This window comes from Elephantulus edwardii, unplaced genomic scaffold (genome assembly GCF_000299155.1).
Source record: "Elephantulus edwardii isolate Elephantulus edwardi_28Jun2011 unplaced genomic scaffold, EleEdw1.0 scaffold00001, whole genome shotgun sequence".
In the NCBI taxonomy this organism is placed as follows: domain Eukaryota; kingdom Metazoa; phylum Chordata; class Mammalia; order Macroscelidea; family Macroscelididae; genus Elephantulus; species Elephantulus edwardii.
This window is the reverse complement of record NW_006399751.1, coordinates 21,271,978-21,294,684: the sequence shown is the minus strand read 5'-3', so window position 1 is coordinate 21,294,684 and position 22,707 is coordinate 21,271,978. Positions and strand designations below refer to the sequence as shown.

Below are 22,707 nucleotides of genomic sequence, written 5' to 3'. Positions count from 1 at the left end.
ACGGAATACCCACTTCAGTGAAATTATGCCCGGTCTTGGTCTTTCTTCCTCTGGTTCATTTCAGAGGCAACTAAAGCTAAGATAGTGCTTTACTCCATCTATAAGAGCGGGGAATGGGGGGTGGGGGGGTGGTTCCTTTTATGATATAATGGTGGTGACATTGAGTCAATTCCTACTTTAAATGACCCCCTGTGACAGAGTAGAATTTCCTATTGGGTTAGTTAGGCTGTAATCTTCACAGGAACACATCACCAGATCTCTTCTCCACACGGAGCTCCTGTTATTTGAACTGCCTGCAGACCTTTCATTAACAACCAAGCACTAAATATTGGTGTCACCAGGGCTCCTTTTTATGTTGTAGAGATTTCAAATTGTTTTAAAGTCCCTAGGATTTTTTCCCCCCCAAATGAGGCAAAATCGCTAGAATATACTTCATTTCCCTACATGTTACTCTGGCCATGGAGACAATCAGCTGCTGTGGACTTTAGAGAACACCGTTGATCCTGGTGCTTGATTACAGCTTCAAGGGGTAGCAAGCACACGAAGTTTCTCCTTAACAAAAGACAACGTGACCTCTTTTGCTAAATTTCAATCAGCTCCCTCCCCAGCTCCCAGCTCTGAAGGCTCAATTTAGCATCCAAAAATTGAGTTGTGTTCTTTTTCTTTTGCACCTCATTACTAACAATAAAGGAATGAAGAATTGGAGTGTTGGCTGGCAATTTCGCTGTGATAAATGACAGAATAGAATACAAGTTTAGTTTCCCCTAATTTATGGGATCTCCATGTTATTGACAAGGATAGACATTTTTCATCTGAAATATAGTGGTGAGATCACGTCCTTTTTGTTGTGTACCAGAGTCAGAATGGGAACCAGCAGATAACTGACCCTCCTGCGGGCTTTCAAAGTCATCAATCATATGTGAGGAGATTGTCCATCAGTCTCCCAAGAAGCAGCTGGTGGATTCAAACCACATACCTCTGGGATTGTAGCACATCTCCTTACCACCAAATTAACAGCACCAAGTCAGAATAGTCATGTGGTAAGTTCAGACCTATCCTTTGGAAATTCAGTGGGCTCAGCAATGCTAATAACAAGGAGTGAGATTTTCCCATTACAGAACATACAATCGTGTTCCAACCTGATGGGTTTGTTGTGCACTCTATTCAGTGTATTCACTGTGCAGCATTGACAGTAATCCTTTCACAATATCAGCAAGAATTAGAAGGGAAATTTCTTACGAGCCTAGGTAAAGTGTTTCTGCCTTTAACGTTTCTTGAAGAAGGTTTTTGTGGATTTTTAAATTTTTCCCCCCTCAAGGCAAATCTAATCCTCTTATTAGGTTTCCATTCTTTTTTTTTTTTTTTTTTAGGTTTCCATTCTTGTATCTTTGCCTTTAGGAGGAAGCAAAGCCCAAGAGCCTCCAAGTCTGTAGACCAGAAGTCACCAAGTCACATCCAACCAGAGGACATTTTTAACATTGGTTGTATGATATTTAATGCAATTTGCATTTGCTGCCTAAAATTAACCACCAAATGTTTTGTAAATAATCTGCATTGTGGCTCTTAAATTTTGCATGGACTAAATCTGCTCCCCGCATGAATACCAGAGTTGGGTTGTGTCAGCAAGTTTACAACAATTCAGGAGAGTGTCAAAATGCCTTGCTTTCTTGCAAATTAGGAAAAGGCAATGCCTCCAGGGGAAATGACAAGGGACCATTGTCAAAGGAGACATATACTATATGTGGTAGTTTAGCCAAAATTAAGAATCCCCGGGGCTCAGTGGTACAGCATTCAACTAAGAACCAAGAGAATCTGCAGTTTAAATCCACCAGCTGCTCATAAAGAGGAGGTGGAAATCTGTTTGGTTTAAGATTTGCCTCTATGGAGCCCTTCTGCTCTGTCCCTTACAGTGGCCTTGAGGAGGAATTGACTAGATGGAAGTGAATTTTGGTTTGCCCCAAATGTTGCCTCACCCTTTAACCATTTTGCTCATGTCTGAACCCATTAGGTATTTTAGTTTGTGACCTCTGCCAAAGTCCTTTGAGAAAGTCACTGACTGTAGCCTACATCTTGGTGAAAGAAGGCTGACTTAGAGTGTTTTCTTTGATTCCTTGCTGGTAGAGATGGAAGAGACACTAACATTTCCTTGACCTATTTCTATTTTTCCCGAGAAGACAGCTGTATGATTTCACAAGAATTATATTCAGAATCTAGCTTTCCATATCCACAGGGTCCACCCCACTACTTCAACTTCCGTTCCACTCCTCCCCTTGCCTCCCCTTCCCCCCAGTTCTAATTTGCCATTTTCTCCTTTTTCTCAGCTGTTATATCCAGGCAGGATTCAATGGTCCCCTTATTCTGGCACAGGTAGATGATGACTTAAAGAGTTTGAGGCTGACTTCAGACTTCATGTGCCATCCTTGAATTACTTGATTTCAGTTGACAACTTGCCCTTATTAAACTTTTCCCCAAAGTGGACCCTGCAGCTACTGACAACACAGGATGCCAGTGTATACTTTGAGAGCTTCCTTGTGCCCTAGCAAACTTGAATAGCAGTGTCTCAAGGGGTCTCCAAAAGTGTGAGTTTGTTATTCTTTTTTTTTTTCAGTAGTGACACTGCATGGTTCAAAATCAGAAAAGGGGTGCTTCAGGGATGCATCTCCATAACTTTTCAATCTATACGTAGAACAGATCATTCGGGAGGCTGGGCTTTATGAGGAGGAATGTGGCATTAGGATTGGAGAAGGACTCAACAACAATCTGTGTTATACAGATAATGCAACCTTGCTTGCTGAAACAGAGGAGGCCCTGAAGCGCTTGCTGTGGAAGGCTAAGGACTAGAGTCTTCAATACGAAATGAAGCTGAACATCAAGAAGATTTTTACAACTGGGCCAATTGGCAGCATGATGATAGATGGAGAGGAGATTGAGCTTGTTAACAATTACAGCTTGCTCGGCTCCACAATCAACACTCTTGGCACCAGCAGCCAGGAAATCAGAAGACCAACTGCACTGGGAAAATCTGCTGTCAGGGATCTCTCCAGAGTCCTGAGAAGTAACGGTGTCAGTCTAGAGACTTCAGTGCACCTGATCCAAACCATGGTCTTCATAATGATTTGCTATGCATCGGAGAGCTGGACAATGACTAAGGATGACAGAGAAGAATTAATGCCTTTGAATTGTGGTGCTGGAGAAGAGTCTTGAACATAGAATGAACCACCAAGAAAACAGGTCTGTCTTAGAGTGAAACCAAGTTTCTGCTTGGAGGCTAAGATTTTGAAGTCTGTTTCATGAACTTAGGGTCAGGAGGGACCAGTTTTTGGAGAAGGACATCTTGCTCGGAAGGGTGGAATGACAACACAGGAGAGAAAGACTCCTGATGAGATGGATTGATACTGGGGCATGGGGGTAGATGTGTCAGAGTTAGTGAGACTGGCTCAGAACAGGGCAGGTTTCAGAGATGTTTCACACAGGGCCACTATGAGTTGTAGGCAACTCTGCAGCACATAACAACAACATTGGCATGACCACCATCATCAAACTCATTTACAAAATACAGCTTTTTATTTGATGTTGTATAAAGAACACTGAAAAATGAAGTACTGCTATATCATCTAAAACTTATAAAGTGATTCATAATTAAGCACAATTGTGTGATATAATTAGGATCTGCTTTAGCAGTAGAATGAATTCCAACCTAGGCTTGAATACTGGCTCTGCCATTCACTAGTTAGGTGAATTTGGGTAAGTCACTTGAACTCTGTGACCCTTAGTGAAATAATAGATTAGAATATCATTAATGAGAATTCAGGGTGGTTAAGAATTCTGAAGTCAGGTTTAAAACAATGACCCCTTACCCCTTGTCTTCCTATTTTGAGAACATTAACCTCAAAAGTCTTAGTTTTCTACTATATTAAAATGAGACAAAAAATATCCCTTCCTAATGATGCTATGGGTCACAAGTGACTCGACAGCACATAACAATAGGATTTTGTGTGATTAAATGAAATTAATACTCATGTATTGTACATAGTTAAGTAGTAACCTATTGTTGTCTCCATTTGTCTCATGATAAACCTGTGTGTGTCAGAGTAAGAATGGTGCTCTACAGGGTTTTCAGTGGCTGATTTTTCCAAATCAAATCACCAAATCTTTCTTCCAAGGCACTGCGGCATGTACTTGAACCTCCAACATTTCAATTAGGGGTCAAGACCATTATCAGTTTACACCACCTAGGAAATCCCAGTATAGCCCTTGGATGCACTTGAACCTTCAAACCTTCAACCTTTTAGTTACAGGTCAAGAGCACTAACCATTTACACCACCCAGAGACTCCCAACATGGCCATTGGCAGGTACCCAGCACTGGTGGACATTTGAGTGCCCAGCCTGGCACAAAGCAAGCTATGAAAAGTGTCCTTCCTCCCATGCTGTGTCTTATTTGAACAGTTAGAAATTTAGCAAATGAGGAAAATAAAGGTAACAGTGCTCAATAAATACCTAAAGAGTTGATTTTTATCATGGGAAGTGTTTAAATGTATGAATATCAAGCTGTTCTGCTAAAGGTGTGGCTCCTTAATTGGGGAAGTTTGTGGAGAGTTAAAAATAATTTTAGAAAAATGCAATGCTAAAAAGAAAAGAAGGTTTTGCCCTTAACGACGTGAGTTGCTGCCTATTCCCTTTAGGAATGAGTTCCTGGCTGCAGAAGTCTTTATCTAGACACCAGATCAAGCAGAATACAAAGGTCGCGATGCCAATTTCATCTGAAACTTGTTTTGCAGTGTCAGAGACTTGGTTTTTAGGAAAAGACCTGTGGTTGCTATGGAACTGTTAATAATGATTGCTGCCTGCACTTCAATTCCTCAAACTCCAAATCTCCAATATAAAATCACTTAGATTTGGGCTGTAGGGCAGTAAACAAACTTTCGAGCAGGAATTAACTGGACTTGGGCATTAGTGTCTTAATGTAGAAAATGACTTTCATTATAACCTTTACTTATACTAGCATTCTGGCTATGCTGAAAGACTTTCTATTTTACTGGTAGCAGAGCTGAAAACCTAAGACATAAGCTCCAAACCTTACTCTCCTAGATGAGCTAAAAGCAGAAACATTCTGGGGTTTCATTTTACTTTTTTTTTTAAAAAATAAATCTTTCTTTTGTGCAGAAATTATATTAGCCTTGGTCTGTTCTTTTTGTTTAAAGTATAGAAAGAACCAGTAATACTGCCATATTCTAGATTGCTTTGTGGAAAGATGGAAAAAAACATTCCTGTTGAAATATCTTACCTGTAAATTTCAAATAAAACCTTACAGAAAATACCATTACTGCTACAACTTTCATACAGATAATAGGCACTGTTTACTGTTGAATTTAAGAATATGGATCTCAATCTTTATTAATGCATAACTAATCTTTGGGGGGAAACTAATCCAATTCTTAAACTCCAGGTACACAATGTTGGAAAAGATTATTGGATGGCTGGAAAGAAAAGACATGTCTGATTTGGAGACTTTACATTTTTACCAGTATGCAAAAAAATTCCACAAGAATACAGAATGACTAGTTTCCATTTACACAACTGCTACTCTCTCTAATCCCTTCAGCGTGTGTGCTCAAACAATTATTTGGCCCGATTCTCTGTTTTATTGCTTATGACTTTAATGCTATGAATGTGAAACATAGAACAAATGTGATTGTCAGTAAAACCTAAAAAGTGCTTGAGTGCAGTTTGCCACTAACATGCAGCTAGTTTATGGCAACAAATGAATTAAACATTCTCAAAAGGTAAATGTAAACATTACATTAGCTCTAGATCTTCCAACTCCCCAGCTGCTAGATGCAACAGCAGCTCCATAAAGGTTAAGTAGGTGTGCTTTGGGTCATGAGTGAAATTAAGTCTTTGACCAAATGTATGGCCCTGAACACGACAAAGGTTTATCTGTGTGAATAAACAGAACATACAGTTCAATACATTCATGTTTGCAGGACTACTTAAGCTATTATAAGGTCTGGTACAATACAATAAAAATGTAGATGGAACTATCAAGTTCATCAAGTCACTGCAATAAATTCAGATGCTCTTCCAGAGCTGGCAAGGTGATGTCAAGAAAGTTAAACTTGAAGAATGAGAGTTGGATTTCTAAATGAGATTGGGGGAAAAAAAGAAAGCAGAGTTAATAGGGGAAATCAGGAATCAACATTGCTATGTGTGGAGTACAGTTTAAAAATCAATTCTTTCTGCTTACTCTAAAATTGTTCTGCCAAAAAACTGACATGGTAATATACTTTTTATTTCTAGTTTATTTTGTCTTTTTTTTTTTCCCAAACACAGCTCTTGTTAGCCCAACAGTTCAATATTTGGGGCTACTTTATTGCAGAAGAAGACATAGGTCATGCCATAAATACATTTGTTAGTCCTATATCTTTGATTAAAATAATATGAAATCTGTTAATGTCTTGGTTACCTATATTTGTAAGGTTATTTATTGTGGTACATATTAAATTCAGGAAATTTTCTCCCTGGGACCAACTGTCTTTAAGCTACAACTTAATAGTTTTCTTAAAGCACTAGACTTTGTAATAAAAAATACATAATATTTTAGTACAATGTTAGGTAGCAGGAAAAATTACCCTCTCTGGATAAATGGATACATATACATAAACACTAGCATGCTTAAAAATGTTAAAACTATGTTAAGATTCCTTGAGATTAATATTGAAATGTAATATGACCATGAATGACATTAGTCTTATCTGCCAAAAAGGAAAAAGATATTTCCACCGCCTAACTTGTTGATAGTAACCTCTCAAACTTATAATGCATCATTTGGAATGTAAGTATTATTTCAAAGTTGAGAAAGAATAAAGCACTCTAAGATCTATTTTCTCACAAAAGGCAGTGCATATTAATTAATGTCAGAGATTTATATTCATCCCACTATTAAAGATAAAACATCCCTTTGAACTTCCTTACAGAAGTATTTGTAATCTCTTATTATGAACACAAATCTAGCTTTAGTACTATAAAAATATTTCCCAATTATCTGAAAATATTAGGTAGTAAAAAATATTGTGGATACATATTATTCCAGGATATACAAACTTCTTTCGTATTTTTGTTTAAAAAGTGAGATACAATATGTATATTGTAAATATTTTACTTATAAGCATATGGTTTTCCCTTCATTCTTCATTTTCTTTGGCATTTTTGTTTCTCATCACTCTTTCTCTCTCTTTTTAACTTTTCCTTCTATTTTTTCCCTTCCTAATAGTCTTTTCTTACATATTTTTAATAGTGACTTATTAAATCTTCCAATTTTTTCCTCAATTTGCAACCAATAACATTCTCTTACCTTTTGTGAATATTTCTCTCTTAAAATATAAAGGGCCTTTGATTTAAAAACCATATGCATATTACATATCACACACTAAATAATACTAGATTCACAGGCTAGCATGGAAACCACATATTTCTGGTGCATTGATCAGCAAGCTTATGGGATGACCAAAAAAATAAGGGTGGGGGTGGGGAACAAACCCAAAAGAATGAATCTCATTTTATGACTAGTATCTTAAGTAGCCTCCAGTTTTTCAACAAAGCCAACTTGATTAGAATTTTTCCACTGTTCCACTTCCTTTCCCTGGTAAAACTTGGAGGAATTCTACATAAACAGAACCAAAAGCAAATTACAAAAAGTGAGCCCTGGCCACGTTATTTCACAGTAAATCTTTGTCAGGAGTGCGCTGCTGCTGTGTAATACATGCTTGCTGTGCAGAGCAGAACGTGGTAGTGGGTGGGTCACGTCTGAGATGTACAGGCATGTTTGTTTCTAGGTACTGGTCAGCCTCTTATCTAAAAGCACTGCTCGGGCAGGCTGTGGGGTTAGGCCTTCTGGTCCACCTGGAGCACAGCTGGCTGCATGGCCTCCTCATCCGACCGCTCTGTCTCCTCCGGGGTTTGCATGTAGCTGTCCTCATAATGTGTCTTCTGTGCATATTCCAAGGCCGCCTCCTCTTCATCTTCTACAATGGTCAGGTTGACGTTACTGTCCCTGCCGTGCAGGGCCCCCTTCTCAGCCTCCCCCTCTGCGCCCTTCTCTTCCACCAGGGATGCTTCCGAGACCCCCTCTGCCACCGAGCTCTCCTCGTGGTCGTTCAGCATCTGCTCGCTGCCTGCCGTGTCTTCTGATTTGGTCTCGTTTTCCGTGGGGCTTTCTCCATCTCGGACTTTCTTTCGCCCGAAACTGAGCGGAGAAACTTTGAAGGGGGAGCTTTTCCCTGAGATTTTCTGGTGATTGGAAGTGAGAGATTTCTTGATCTTCTCCCTCCTCTCTACAGACACGATCTTCGTCCCCAGCTTGTTCATCTTTTTCTCGATGTTCTGGCGCGAGAACGCTTTCTTGAGGCTGTCCACTTTCTTGAGGCTGGATCTTTTGATTTTCTCTGCCCTGCTTTCCTCCAGCTTCTCATCGGCACTGTCTTCTAGGGCGTCTTCGTCGTGGGGCAGCTCGTCCTCGGAGGAGAGGTCCACCGTGTGCAGGGTCTCCTCCAGGGACTTGTTCTCTGCTGTCGGCTCCTCCTTCCCTTCCAGGGCGCTGGAGGCGGGCTCCTTCGCAAACACGCTGGCAGGAATCTCGTTTTCTTCCTGCAAGTAAGAACAGTGTAGGTTTCATGTTAATAATGCATTTCACAAAAGGTCCTAAAGGGTGTGTGTGTGTGGGGGGGCATGTGTGTGTGGGTAGGTGTGATAGAGGGAAAGAGAGAGAGAGATGATTTTTAAATGGTAATTCTTTTTGAGACTCGTTGAAGACAAGAAGGAAAGAGAAGACAACCTCCAACAATTTGGGATGGATTTTATTTATTTGAAGACGAGGAAGAGTTAATTCTAATTTGATCAAATCACTCCTCCAGCAAGGGCTGCCTCATGGGAATATCCCCAAGGTTGCAGCTCCTGGTCTATCAGTGACAGGCAGGAGGAAGTGGGCTGAGCCACACTCAAGATAGACCTAGAAACTGCCTAGATAAGTGAGCTAAAGTAAGTTACTGTGAACAGTAGTTCCCTCCAAGGCTCCCTGGAGGTCAGAGGGTTATGTTGTTGCCAAAACACAAGCAAAAGAGCCTGAAGGTCAGTTGTAAGATAAAACAGAGGGTGGGGTCCTGTGGTGAGTGGGGCAGCAGGGCAGAGAACTAGGCTTCCTAATGTGTTCAAACTTCAGATCAAGTCTTAAGTCAATTCCCTGACAAACTAGAGGTCAAAATATAGTCAGTCTTAGTATTTATTCAACACTCCCTCAAAATGCATTGCTAAGGAATCAGAACTGACCCAGAGCTGACAACTCTAGTCATTTTCTGAGGTTATAAATCACAAGAAAAGGGCCCATCTTTCTCCTGCACTGAAGCTGGTAGATTAAAATAGAGGGGTGTGGAATTTGGTTTAAGAACAAGAGCATTGAATAATTTTGCTCATGGACTTAATTTAGAGGAAAAGGAGGAAGGGCTACTTCCTAGGAGTATTTCCTGGGAGCCTGTTCTTGAAGCCTGGGAACTCTGGTGTCTTAGTGGCAAGAATTTGTGCTACCAATCTAAAGGCAAGAGTTTCTAATCCACCAGCTGCTCCACCAGAGAAAGATAAACAAACTCCTGTCAAGTGGCTTACTGCCTCTGAAAACCTGCTGGAGGGTGGGCTATAGGTAAGTTCCACTTGATGGTATACAATACTACTTTCGAAGCTAGGAAGTTCTGGTGCCCTAGTGGTAACGAGTTGTGCTACCAGCTCCAAAGCTGGAGGTTCGGATCCCTAGCTGCTCCATGGAAGAAAGACTTAGAGGGATCCTCTGTTGATCATATCTCTGAAAACCTGCTGGAAGGTCAGCTCTTGGGTGATTCAAACGCAACTGCACACAATAAAACAGACCAAAATTCTGGAAGGTAGAGTGGTTCAGGCTATTCTTTGTGGGTTATCAGGAAAGGGGGTGTGGCTGAGGCAGGCTGAATTTGGCAAACTTCTTGTGTAGCTCCTAGGGAGTTGTGCTGCTAACCCAAATGTCATAGCTCTCAGGCTGTGCACATCTATCAGTGGCGGCAGAAAGGTAGACATTTCCTCCTGTGCATCTCACAGCATCTGAAAACCTGTTGGAGGATCAGCTATAAATCAGTTCCAACTCTACTGCAATGAGAGTGAGAGGTTCCTTCAGCAAGAGCACATCCGCCCCTCATCCCTTTAACTGATGAAAGCAGTTCAGGGATCAGGTCCCTTCACTATTCTCAGTACTTCTTTCCCTCAAGCTTCCTGGTGCCCAGACAAAAAATGCTTCTTTCGTGGTATCTCAGAGAGAAGAATCTAAAACCTTGTCTCTTGAGGGCCAATGTGGAGATTTGGATTCAGACAGACTTGGGTTGCATAGCAACAGGAACCTTTGTGATACTTAGACCTTTATCCAAATATTGAAAAATAAAGACATCCTGTTGGCATAGTGTTTAAGACGCTTGGCTGCTAAACTGAATGGTTGGCAGTTTGAACCCACCAGATGGGACAGAGATGTGGCAGTCTGCTTCCCAGAAGATTACTGTCTCTATAACCTAATGAGACAGTTTTACTTTGTCTGAAAGAGTCACTGTGAATTGGAATTGACTTGATGGCAATGTGGTTTGTTTGTTTGTTTGTTTGGAACAGGTATTGGAAAATAAGACCCATCTGCAAAGTGCCTCCATATTGTCACTAAAAGGAATGGTATGATAGAAAAAAATGAGAGTCCTGACCCCTGAGACGTTCTGCTGTATAGCTGAATAGCTGTGTAGTTTCCAGCAAATAACTTCATCTCCTTAATCTGACTGTTGTTGGTGTTATTAAGTGCCTTTGAGTCCAGTACAGTTCATAGTGATTCTATGAACAAAACATCTGAACCCTGTTCTTAACTGTCATTGTTTCTCTAATGTTCATAGAGTTTCAAAAGTCATGTTGCTTTTGTTAGCAGTATTCTATTTAGTCATAGAGAAATAGTCTAGAGACTAAGGTGCATAGTCTAGAGACTAAGGTGTGCCTGATCCAGGCCATGACCTTTTTAATTGCTTGCTGTGAATCTGAGCTCTGGACTATGACTAAGGATGACAGAAGAAGAGTCAATGACATTGAGTTGTGGTGCTGGAGAAGAGTACTGAAGATACTATAGAATGTTCTCATGTATGAAGAGAACAAATAAATCTGTCTTGGAGAGGGTAAAACCAGATAGCTTCTCGGAGGCAAGGATTTTGAAGCTCTGTCCATATACTTTGGACATGTTTCCAGGAGGGACCTTGGAGAAGAACATCATACTTGAAAGGGTAGAGGGCCAGCACAGGAGAGGAAGACCCTGGATGAGATGGATTGACTCAGTGGCAGTGGCCATGGGGTCAAGTGTGTCGAGATGGGGAGGTTGGCTCAGGATAGGGCAAGGTTCAGAGCCATTGTTCATAGGGTCACTGCAAGGCATAGTTGACTCTATGGCACATAACAGCAACAACTTTCAATCTATACTCCTAGGGCATTGCCAGAGGTTCCATGGGAATGCTAGAGTCCACATCTGCCTCAACTTTCAGCCATGTATCAGTATTTCTTGATTCTATCTTGGACTGCTCAATGAACTTTCAATTCTTCTTGTTGTTGTGTTCCGTTGAATTGGAAAAAAATAATTGCTGGCCATCCAGAGGGTTTTCAGAGAATGTAAGTTTCACAGAAGGAGATTGCCCATCTTTCTCCTCTGGAGCAGTTTGTGGATTTGATCTGTTTGCCTCTGCGCTGGTGGTGTGACTCTAACTATTAGAACTTTCAATAATTAGAAAAATAACTGGATTTAATGCATTTAAAAGTCTTTTTGTAATCTAAATTTTGCACAAAGTTCATGTTCAGGAACTTGCCCTCATCTTGAAATTTTTGCTTAAAAGTCAATAAAAAGGATCAAAAACATGCTCTAAGGGTAAAACTGTATTTTTAACTTGCAGATACAAAGATTATGAAAATGATTTTCTGATATTATAAATACACTAAAAAGAAAAATCTTTTGTCCTTGTTAACCACTGGATGGTATAATTGAAAGAAATAGTTCCGTTTCTTTCCCTATACTTAGGTTTCACTCTGGAGCATATCAGTCTTTGGTCTTTTAGCAAGGATTTTCCAGTATTGATATCTAAAGGTACAACCAGATTAAAAGAGATTAGGAAGAATTGGTCATCCACTTCTGACTTGACATGCTTTCAAAAACCTTATGAACAACAGAACGCACTTAGACTCATAGAAATAGCACTGGAAGCTGAGCCCCCATACTGGGAAACAGAAATGAAGAGGAGCAGTTGTGAACAGCCACAAATGACTGTGGCAATGGGGGCAGGTGTGTTAGAGACAGTGAGATTGGCTCAAGATAGGGCAGGGTTCAGAGCCCCGAGAGTTATAGTTGACTTGATGGTGCATAACACCACCACACACACAGGCACACTAGAGTCCTTTCCATAATTGGTTAGAAAGGAAGGAAAAAGCATTGTGAGAAAAAAAATAAAATAGAAAGTGGTTGTGTAGAATACTTATTATAATGAAGATGCGCATACTGTTTCTCAAAGCCCTCTCCACATCCACCCATTTTGAATATGATGGAAATATTAGGAACACAGTAAGACCTGAGTGGATCTCCATGAGTCATTTATGACATTGACCCTTAGTAAGAGTAGCTTTCCCATGTTTCAAATTGAAATTGCCCCAGTTCTGATTCCTCACCTTGGCAATGAGATTTAAAACAAAACCCAACCAAACCAAAACCTTATGCCTAACTCAATGCCTAGACAAGTGCCCAGTGCTCACAGATGCTCAACAGGTAGCTATGAATGAGAGTGTGTTGGGTAAGGTATCCTTTTTTTAAAAAAAGAAAAAGAAATAAATTATACTGGTTTATTTACAGAGTTCAAGCACATTGTTTTTCACAGTGGATCTTTCCTTTACCCCCCCCCAATCAAATTATGTGACCCTATGATTAACACTCCCCACCACCCACACATCTTCAATCCTCTGCTCCTTCCCCCACCCATTGGATTATCATACTCGTTCTATGATATAAGGTTTCTTTTAAGGAAAGAACTGACTCAGGGTGACTGAAGTGGAGTCGGAGCTTCTGTTGGCCAGGTTTGAGGACTACAGGTGGACAGCGGCTAGAAGAAATGGGTTTGCTGACTGCAGTGCCACTGGGAAATCAAGTAACCCTGCAGTCTAAGGGCAGAGGCCTCCATATTTAAAGAAGGGTTTTATTCTTAGTGGATGAGGATTACAGAAATAGCTGGATCTGGCTGCTTCGTCCAGGATCAAAATTACTTGTGGGGTCTGAAAGGAGGGTTAGGAAGGATTGATGTGAGTTGCTTGCAGGAAAGGAAGTAACCAAGAGTTCAGTTAAATATTATTGAAAGGCTTTTATAAAGAAGGTAGAAATTCAGGAAAAGAATGATTTCTTTGTTTTAAAAGCTTTGGTTATCCAAGGAGAGGTACCTTTAAATAGTATAAAGTCTCAGGCTAATCAAAAGTATTAAATTAGGTAACTTCTCTTTCCACAACCTCAACAAAAGTAAACTTATTAACCCTACTTTAAAAAATTTTAAAATTTAGACTAATAATTTCCTAGATTTTTTCTTAAATCAGTAAGTTTATTATTAAAAGAAAAAAGAATCACAGTTTTTGTTTGGTTTTGATCTTTTTTTCCTCCCTCCCTCTCCCTTTATATACCCTTTGAGAAAAATATATCATAAGGTAAATAACGCAATCTGTGCTAGGTTTATACTGCATATATAGGGATAGTTAAGTAGAGGGGAGAAACCCAAAGAAAATCTTTTGTAAAATGATAGAGAATTTTCTTTAAGAGCTCTTTGGTGCTAAACATTAAAGTAAACCGAGTGAAAAAAGATCCAGGATTAGTTGGACATGACTTTGTATAATGGGAAAGTGAAAAAATGTCTTCTTGGTTCACTGCTGTCATTTTAATTGCCCATGCAGTGTTTTATGTCTGCATACTGGACAGTTTATTTGGTGACTTCTTGTGGCCTCTACTCTGTAGGAATTCCCTGCGTTTGTATGAAGGAATTTGCAAGGGCCCAAGCATATTTGACCATAACCCTCCAGAAGCAGAGAAATCTTACTTTGATACTTTCTATTCTTTGGTTTAAAATGAATGCATGGTGTTTGCCCATGGAGGGATTTTAGAGTCAATTTGAGGTACTTCGTTTGAACTGGAGATGGGGGAGCCTCTGGAGCTGTTCTGTTCAGCGTTACCCAGTCCCACCAGCATATGTGTTCCTGCTCTCAGTACACCCTCACCTACATTTCATGGGAACATGTGATATTTCTTATGGCTGCAGGTGAGGCGATGCCTCCTGTTAAGATGCTTTTGATCTGCTCTCTTACACATTCTGAGGACATTTTTGGAGGAAAACCAAGCATCCTCAATTCTGTCACCACTTCACTATGCTGCTAGCTCTGTGTGTACCTACGTCGGATCTATGGCTCCTTAAAGTTGGACTAGGAATCCCTCAGAGGTTGCATTGCTCCCCAGGGCAGTTGTGCCCAGTCTAGATGTCCATGAGTGGCTGCCTACTTGTCCTACAGATTTATTTGCAAAAAAGGTCCTCTACCAGTGCAGCTGCTTCTGGTTCTGACCTTTCACAAGGACCCTTAGGTGTTTTTCAAAGGAAGAGAAAATTTAAACAGCACACTTCAACTATATATAAGCAATATGCTTGAAGCATGGAAGAGGACAGAAATGGAAAGAACTCTTGAGAATTGGCATTTTCTCATGCACTTTAGCTTGTGTGCTGTTTATATCGATTCCTGTGAACTGAGTGTCCTAGTCAAGCACAGAGACATCAGCGCGGAACTTGCTAACCTGCTGGGCACTCCTTAGGCTGGGTCTCCTACAAGCCAATCTTTGCACATGCATAGCTATGGACGCTTTAAAAAGCAAGCAGGTGACTCTATGACCAGCATTAGAAAATACCCAAGACTTTTTCTAGCACCTCAGGGATGTGGTGGTATCCTAGAGGGACAGAAGGACCATGAATTTGTTTCCATGGGATGCATTATCCAATAATCTCCAAACACCAGTTATTAAAATGGAACTCTGCCCACCTGACATTCTGATTTATAGGTCTCTCTTACACATTGATAGTTTTCTCCGATTTGGTTTCTGAGGCATAGATTGCCGAGTGGATAAAGCCATTGATTAGAATTGCACCCCTAAGGCAGCTGTCGGAGGAATCAGCAAGTCATAAGAATAAAATGCATTAGTTATAATCCCTGAGCAGTCTTTCACATTGTGGAGGATTTAGAAGTTTCATTATTTTTCAGTGTTATCAAGGGTTCCATTCTTTTTTAAGATCACAGTAGTTAGGTGGGGTTTTCTTGTGCGTGTGTGTGTGTGTGTGTGTGTTTTTAATTTTCTGGTACACAAAACCCCACATCCCCCCCGCCCCCCCCCCCACACACACTGAATTTTTAAAAGCTGTTGTTGAAACCTCAGGAAACATGAACTTTACCATAGTGATATTACAGTGTTTGTTTAAGTCAAATTATAATTCAACTTTCTAATTTCTTTTTTTTTTTTAAATAAAATAAAACCTTACTAAGATACTTTGTGTCTTGGGGCCTTTGCTTCCTTAATATAAAATGAGGTTAAACTAAATTATTATTAAGGTGCTTTCTAGATAAAAAATATTTGATTCTGTGATTCTAAACACAGAGGGGATCCCAGAGTGTTCCAGCGCCAAATACATTTTTTTTAAGGGGAAATCCAAACTACAGGACTTGAGTTGGATTAAGAAAGGTTTGTTTGTTTGTTTGTTTACCTAATTCAAATAGACTGAGAAAATGAGGAAAGGTACAACATTTATTAGAGGCTAAGTTTCCATTCTTTGAGAATGGTAATGATACTTTTGAAAAAGTACCCACAATAAACAGTTATTTACTTAAAGAGCTTGGGGCAGTGCTGACATCCAATAAAGTGCAAATAATAACAACTCGTATTTTGTTTAACTCATAAGTAAACAGCATACTGGATAAGTAGCACCTTTAAACCAATATTCCACTATGAAAGCTGTAATCAATGTGATAGAAATACTGTGAGTGTGAGCCTGAAATGGAGAGGTGTCTTTGATTGCTTCTGTCCCTATTTCTTCCAAGTTTAGGTTAATTTAGCAATTTCCAGAGCTATGGGTAGAAAAAGTAGTCTCTCTTTTTTTTTTTTTTAAAAAAAAAGAATTTAAAAATAGTCTAAAGATGTTACACTTTGTAGCATCCTTCTAGAATTCTGATCTCATCGAGGGAATCCAAATGATGAATATTTGAACACATTTATAGCCTCACTTCTCCAGAAAGGTTTCCACTGCAAATATCTAACCTTTCTACTCCTTTCACCCAATTTAGCAATTTTATGTGGATGAAAGTGTAAGCTGTCCATGAGTACTCTCAGTTTGTTCCTTGGATTGGAAATCCTTCCCAAACTGTAATTTCAAAGAATCATTACTGGAACCTTAAGAGGCTCTAAGTAGGTACCACAACCTCAGAGCCAGTTACCTGGGAACCTGGGAATTTCTAGGCCCTTCAAGCAACCAAGGAAATTTCCTTTTAACTATAAATTCACTGACTTCTCATACAAACTCTGTTTTTACTGAAATAGCCATACTTACAGGCAAAGGATTAGTCTTCCTTTGGTATCTGCCTTTCAAGCAGCAACCCCTTTGAGTTTTATTTCATTTACGCTGGGTTGTGCCACAGTATTTTGAATTCAGACATTGATTATCCATTTAAAAAAATAATAAAGGGAAAGGTTCAGAGTTTAACAAGGATCTTAAAATTGTTTTACTGCTCAAAGGAAGATGAATGTTTCTCTGTTTTTTGATACTGTTGTTTATAATTGGAAGTAATTGCTAAGGAATTAGATGCTTAACAGTTACAGCAATGTTGGAAAGATTAGCTCAGACTTAAATAAGTAAATTGCAGGTTTTAAGAAGAACAAATTAGGGGGAAAGCATGGAATTTTAGAAAAAATATCAAATGTATAAGTATCTGCCATGCCAGGCAACAAACTGAAAAAAGCATCTGCAGATTATGGAGAACAAGGCTCTAACAGGCCATGACAGAAAATATAACATTGTGATTATGTAAATTTTAAGACATTACTTAATTTTATGTAGAATAAGCTAAACTAAGTTATATGTAGTTGTCTGCAGAGAACAAAGAAACACAACATGGTGGAAAATTGGGAAAGGTATGTCAGCGTTGTATGTCTCCTTTCTCCATACCTACTTAACCTGGATGTTGAACAGATAATTCCAGAAGCTAGACTATCTGAAGAAGAAGGGTACATCAATATTGGAGGAAGACTCACCAACAGCCTGTATTATGCTAATGATACAACCTCGCTGGCAGAAAGTAAAAAAAAGATATGAATCACTTACTGCAGTGATCAAAGGTTATAGCCTTCAATATGTGTGATAGCTCAGTGCCAAGAAAAGAAAAATCCTCACTAAATCAAAAGGAAACCTTGTGATAGATGGAGAAAATGTTGATGTTGTCAATGATTTATTTTACCGGGTCCACAATCCACATAGAAGCAGCATTCAAGAAATCAAAAGACATGCTATATTAGGAAAAAAGAAGAAAAAAATAGCTGTATAGGACCTTCCAAAGCATCTAAAAGCAATGCCAGTTTAAAGACTAAGGTGTGTCTGATATAAACCAAGGTATTTTCAACTAGTTCCTACGCATCTGAAAGTTGGACAGCGAGTAAGGAAGACCAAAGATGCCTTTGAATTGTGGTGCTGCAAAGAGTACGGAATCAACTGGAGAAGAACAAATAAATCTGTCTCGGAGGAAGAGCAACCAGCATACTTCTTGTAGGCAAGGATAGGGAAACTTTGTCTTACAGATTTGGGGAATGTTATCGGGAGGGGTCAGTCCTTAGAAAAGACGTCATAGTGGGAAAGAGTGTTGGTGGAAGAGAGAAAGAACCTCCAAGAGATGGATTGACATAGTGACTGCAACAGTGGGCCCAAACATGCAGAGAATGAGAGGACGGCACAGGAAGGGCAAGCTGTTCATAGGGTTTTTCATAGGCTTGCTCTGAGTGGCACCTAGTAGCAACAACAATATGCCACAGGACTAATTATGCACAAGGCAAGTCAGACTTTTTTCTTGCTTCTTGTTACATTAAAATGTGGTCATAAAGTAGAAAATCAAGTTAGTTAGAAAGGACGAGTCCAACCAAGAGTTCAAGGAGACAGAAAGTGATCAATTCTATGAAGGAGTGAAGTAGTACTTAGCACATTACGTAGCTTCTCTACTCTATTTAGCTAGAAGCAGCCACCTAAGCCACAATGAAGAGGGTGCTGCTGTTACTACCACCACCAGCGGTTGCTTTTGAGGCTTTCTGATGCAAGCACACCTTATGTGTGTGGAGTATGGCTGTGCTCCAGAGTCTGCAGTAGCTGAGTTTCTGGAATTACATCTCCAACCCTAGTATGTGAGGCATCTCTTGGTGGGATAAAATCTCCAACCTTTAGTTAGCTGCTGAGCACGTTAACCACTTGTAGCACCCAGAAATTTAAAAGAAGAAGGGGGAAAAAAACCCTACCCTAAATTAAAAACACACACCCACACACAAGTCCACCTCATTGTCTTCCAGTCGGTTCTAACTCACAGGGAGCTTCCACCAGGTTTCCGAGGCTAGAAATCACAACAGAAGGAGACTCACTGCCCGTGTATCTCCCACGGAGCGGCTGGTGGATCCACATCACTGGAGAGGTGCAACCCACTGTTTCTGTACCACCCGAGCTGCCTACCCTGAGACTCACTCAGCTCGATGCTGTGGAGTTGGAATAGACTCCTAGCAGACCTTTCAGAGTTTCTGAGGCTTTAGCTCACACAGGAGGAAATAACCTATTTTATTCCTGCAGAGGCACTGGTGGATTCTAACCACCAGAAAGGCATGGCCTTTGGTCTAGTGGCACTATGAACGAGACTCCTAGAGTTCCCTTACCCCGGGAATAGAAGAGTGTATTGGGGTAGATCGTTTGGACACAGTCCTTTGCTTTCATGGCCTGGTGGTAACAAAATGATGATCCCAGCGTATATGCTCAGCATGACAAGGAGTGCCACGTGTCATATTTCTAACCATGCAAACGTATAGCCTCCTCTCTGAGCAAATGAATATCAAATCTACCCAATTATAGTTTCTATTCAACAAATATTTACTTGCCATGCCAGTCATTGTTAAACATTTCAAACACATTATTTCACTGATTCTTCATAAAGGCAATGCAAGGAAGGGGGCATTAGTGCTTACAGTCACATACTTTTGATATCATTTTATATCACTCAAACATGAGTTTGAATCCCAGCTCCACTGCTTGCTAGTAAATTTAGATAAAGTATAAACATCTCTGGATTTTAGAATTTACATCTGTACGTTGGAGACTGGTAAGGATAACGCACAGTGAGATGTTTACCAGAGTTCACAAGGCTGTTTAAAGGATCAACATATTTTGGCTCTCAGAAATACCCTCAGTATACAGATGACAGAACAGAGACTTGGAGAAGTCACAAAAACGTAGATGAGATCACATACTTGGCAAGTGGTAAAACTAGAACTTGAATTTGTGTCTGTGCACCTCCGGAATCAATTGTTTACATCTGTACAATGTACTACTCTAACGTAAGTTATTATTTTATCCAATGGATTAATGGTGACTGTAAAAGTTCCTGTTTGATGATGAGAAAAAGAGAAATCTATCCACAGAAGGATGGTGTTTATATTTTTTCTCAAAATAATCATCTTGCAAGGTATTAAGGGTTGAGACTTTTAACAACCTTTAGACCAGTAAAGGATCCTACATGGCTCAGGAAAGGCCTAGTTAACTTCCTTTTTAGTTTCCTGCTTCCTGGAAGGTCTTCTGAAGTGTCTTTGGGAGGGCCTTGTTAAGGGGCTCAAAATGGACTCTGAGTCCAGCGTTAGGACCTCTTGGCTTCCACCTGGGTCTTGAGTGTCTCTGTAAGTTTTCTTTACTATATGAGTTCTTAACATTGCTAGCTTTCATTTCATACTTGTCAATCCAAAGTGACAAAACAGGCATTATGTTTAGGCTTTAACAACAGCACATCTTTTTAAATTCTCCAACAGGTTTATTTATTTTGCATTAAATTTACAACTCTCTTGAATTTTTAGTAACACGTCTCTGCATTTCTCCCCACTCTCCAAGATCTGCAGAATATTCATGGCAAAACAAAACAACCGCCAGTCTCCCCAAAACTGCAGTCTTTTTCTAGGAGACACATCCTCCCCTCCTCCATAACTGAAGAATGGAAGAAAAGATAATCTCCATGATTTACACTGGAAGGAAATTTCCTTGGGAAACTCAGATTTAAGCAGGTCTGCACATGCTTCGTTTTGTTTGGAGATCAGTATTTAATTTAGAAATGCCTTGAGAGCTAAGATTTCTAATATCTTTTAGGCTAATTAAGTGAGGATCTCTTAAGGCTTAAGAAAGACCCAGTTACCGTATCTCTTTTCAGTTCATTTGGTGCACGAAAAGCTATTGCATTTGCATTAAAAGCTACAAAGTTTCCGGGGCAGCAAAAGCCTGCAAGGTGTAGGGGGATGTGAGCTGCCTGAAGCTTTGCAACACTCAAGTGCAGCTTGCAGAGGACAAGTAGCAAGATGAGGCTTTCCTTTTATGGGGAGAAGAAGGCTTAGACTCTCACTTGGCAAAGCTGATTCATTAGAAAAAGAAGATTCCCTCGGTTTAAATCCAAATTTCTAAATCTCTCTTGGGAGATAAAGGCGCTCCCTGTGTGCCTTTCACAATCAAACTGTTGGTTATATAGCCTCTCCCCTCCATGGCTTTGAAATCCTCTCCTATTCACAGGGTCACAAGGAGACAGCCCTGGGCAGGCATGGCAATCGCTTCCTGGGCTCTGTGCTGGCTGTGTTCCGCTGGGCGGAAGGGCTGCCCTGGGATTCACAAAATGCCCACCACTTGGCTGAACAACAGTCCAACGCAATGTCCCTGTCCCCAGATAGCCTCTTGCTACATTAATTGCATCATTGATGCATTAAAAAAAATTAAGTGGCCTTTTTATTCGCTAGCAACTATTTGAAGGCGCAGATATGCAAGACCAGACTTTGTGACTCTTACCGATAACACCGCTTTAATTTGCATTTCCAGTTGTCGTTCTTCTGAGCAAGGAGAGGCATAGTTCTCTTGTGTGAAGAACTATGCTCTAGATTTTTAGTGTATCATTTGCTAAAAAAGGACTCAATAGATTCCTTCCCCCCATAAAAGTCTTAAAAGGAAATTGCTAGTTCCATATTTTGATTAGTCTCCAAAACATTGTTTGCCTTTGCATAAGAGAGAAACGGTTTGACTTAGTTAAATGGAAACGAAACAGTACACAAAAAAACCTCATAAGATCGCATTTCAACAAATAGTTAATGAACAGCCACGGAATTAATTTGCCTTGTCCTGCTAACAGCTGCAGCCTGAGCCCCACGCTCGTAATGTAAAGAGACAAGTGCATTTGACTAGAGTGCGCACACCTGCATACCTTCCCAACCTGCATGGAGCGTGGCCAGGTGCTGGCTGACAAATGCCCGGGGTCTGTATCACGGGGCATCCGCCTAGTGTTTAGGCAGGCTGCAAGGACCTGGGGAATCCCCACCCCTGTGTGCAGATTTCACATCATCAGCTGAAGGCAGATCTGGAACAAAGCCTTGTGTGTGTGTGATCCTGACAGACAGGACAGATGTACAATGACTATGAGAGCCAGGACAACTGAGATCACGAATGTGGATGGGTCTCAGCCTGGGAGGAAAGAAGCGTCTTGGCACCAACCTGGAAGATGAGCACTTTGAAATGGTTGCGTCTGAGGAGCTGGGCGTGGTTGCTCTCCAGCCGCTTCACCTGTGCGCTCTGCTGCTCCATGCGCTCCTTGACCGCCCGGGTGTGGGCACTGACCTTGCGAGACTTTTCCAGAAGCTTGCTGACTGTGTTGCTGGTGGAGGCCTGGTACTTAGAGAGCTTGTTGAGATCGTTCTGGATACCCTTCACAGAGCCCTCCAGGCTGATCTGCCGCTGCTCCATTTTGTGCTGGTTCTCCTGCACGGCTTCCAGCATGTTCACCAACTTGTCCAGGAGGGTGAGCACGGTAACGGCGTTCACCTGTGAGTTGTCCCGGATGGCGTCCTCCGTGCTGCCCAGGTTCAGGCTGGGGCTGGGCGTGGAGGAGGGTGCTGGGCTGGGGTTCGACGGCTTCTCCTGCCGCATGTTAGAACCCGGCTGCTGGAGTTTTTCAGCCTGTGCAGCGTCCTCTCCCATGACTGGACAGGTGGACACCTTTTGCCCGGCTGGGAGCGCCTCGGGAGCAGTAGAGCGAGGCCCACTGTGGGAACTTAGAGCCCGTTCTCCAGGGCTGGCAGACAAGCAGTGACTGGCTACACTGATCCAGAGAACTGCATTCCAGCTGCTCTTAAAGGTCTACTCCACCCAGTGGGAGGTGAAGGCTGAAGAACCCAGAACCACTCAGAGTTCAGAAGCTTTGCAAACACTTCCTAACTCTTCCCCTCTACGCGGGGCACTTTGCTGCAGGTCTAGCTTTTCTTTCCTGCCCCCTCTTCCCTTTTTAAAACAAGTTCAATGTCATATTTCAATCA

General features: G+C 40.9%; 1 protein-coding gene across 1 annotated transcript; it reads right to left on the bottom strand.

Moving 5' to 3' along the window:
- Positions 1 to 7,883: 7,883 nt before the first annotated feature.
- SDPR (serum deprivation response) lies at positions 7,884 to 22,372 on the bottom strand. The gene is made up of 2 exons (XM_006878930.1): positions 21,890 to 22,372; positions 7,884 to 8,645 (listed from the first exon to the last, which is right to left on the bottom strand). The coding sequence occupies exons 1-2, from the start codon at positions 22,370 to 22,372 to the stop codon at positions 7,884 to 7,886; spliced, it is 1,245 nt and encodes a 414-aa protein (XP_006878992.1).
- Positions 22,373 to 22,707: the final 335 nt, after the last annotated feature.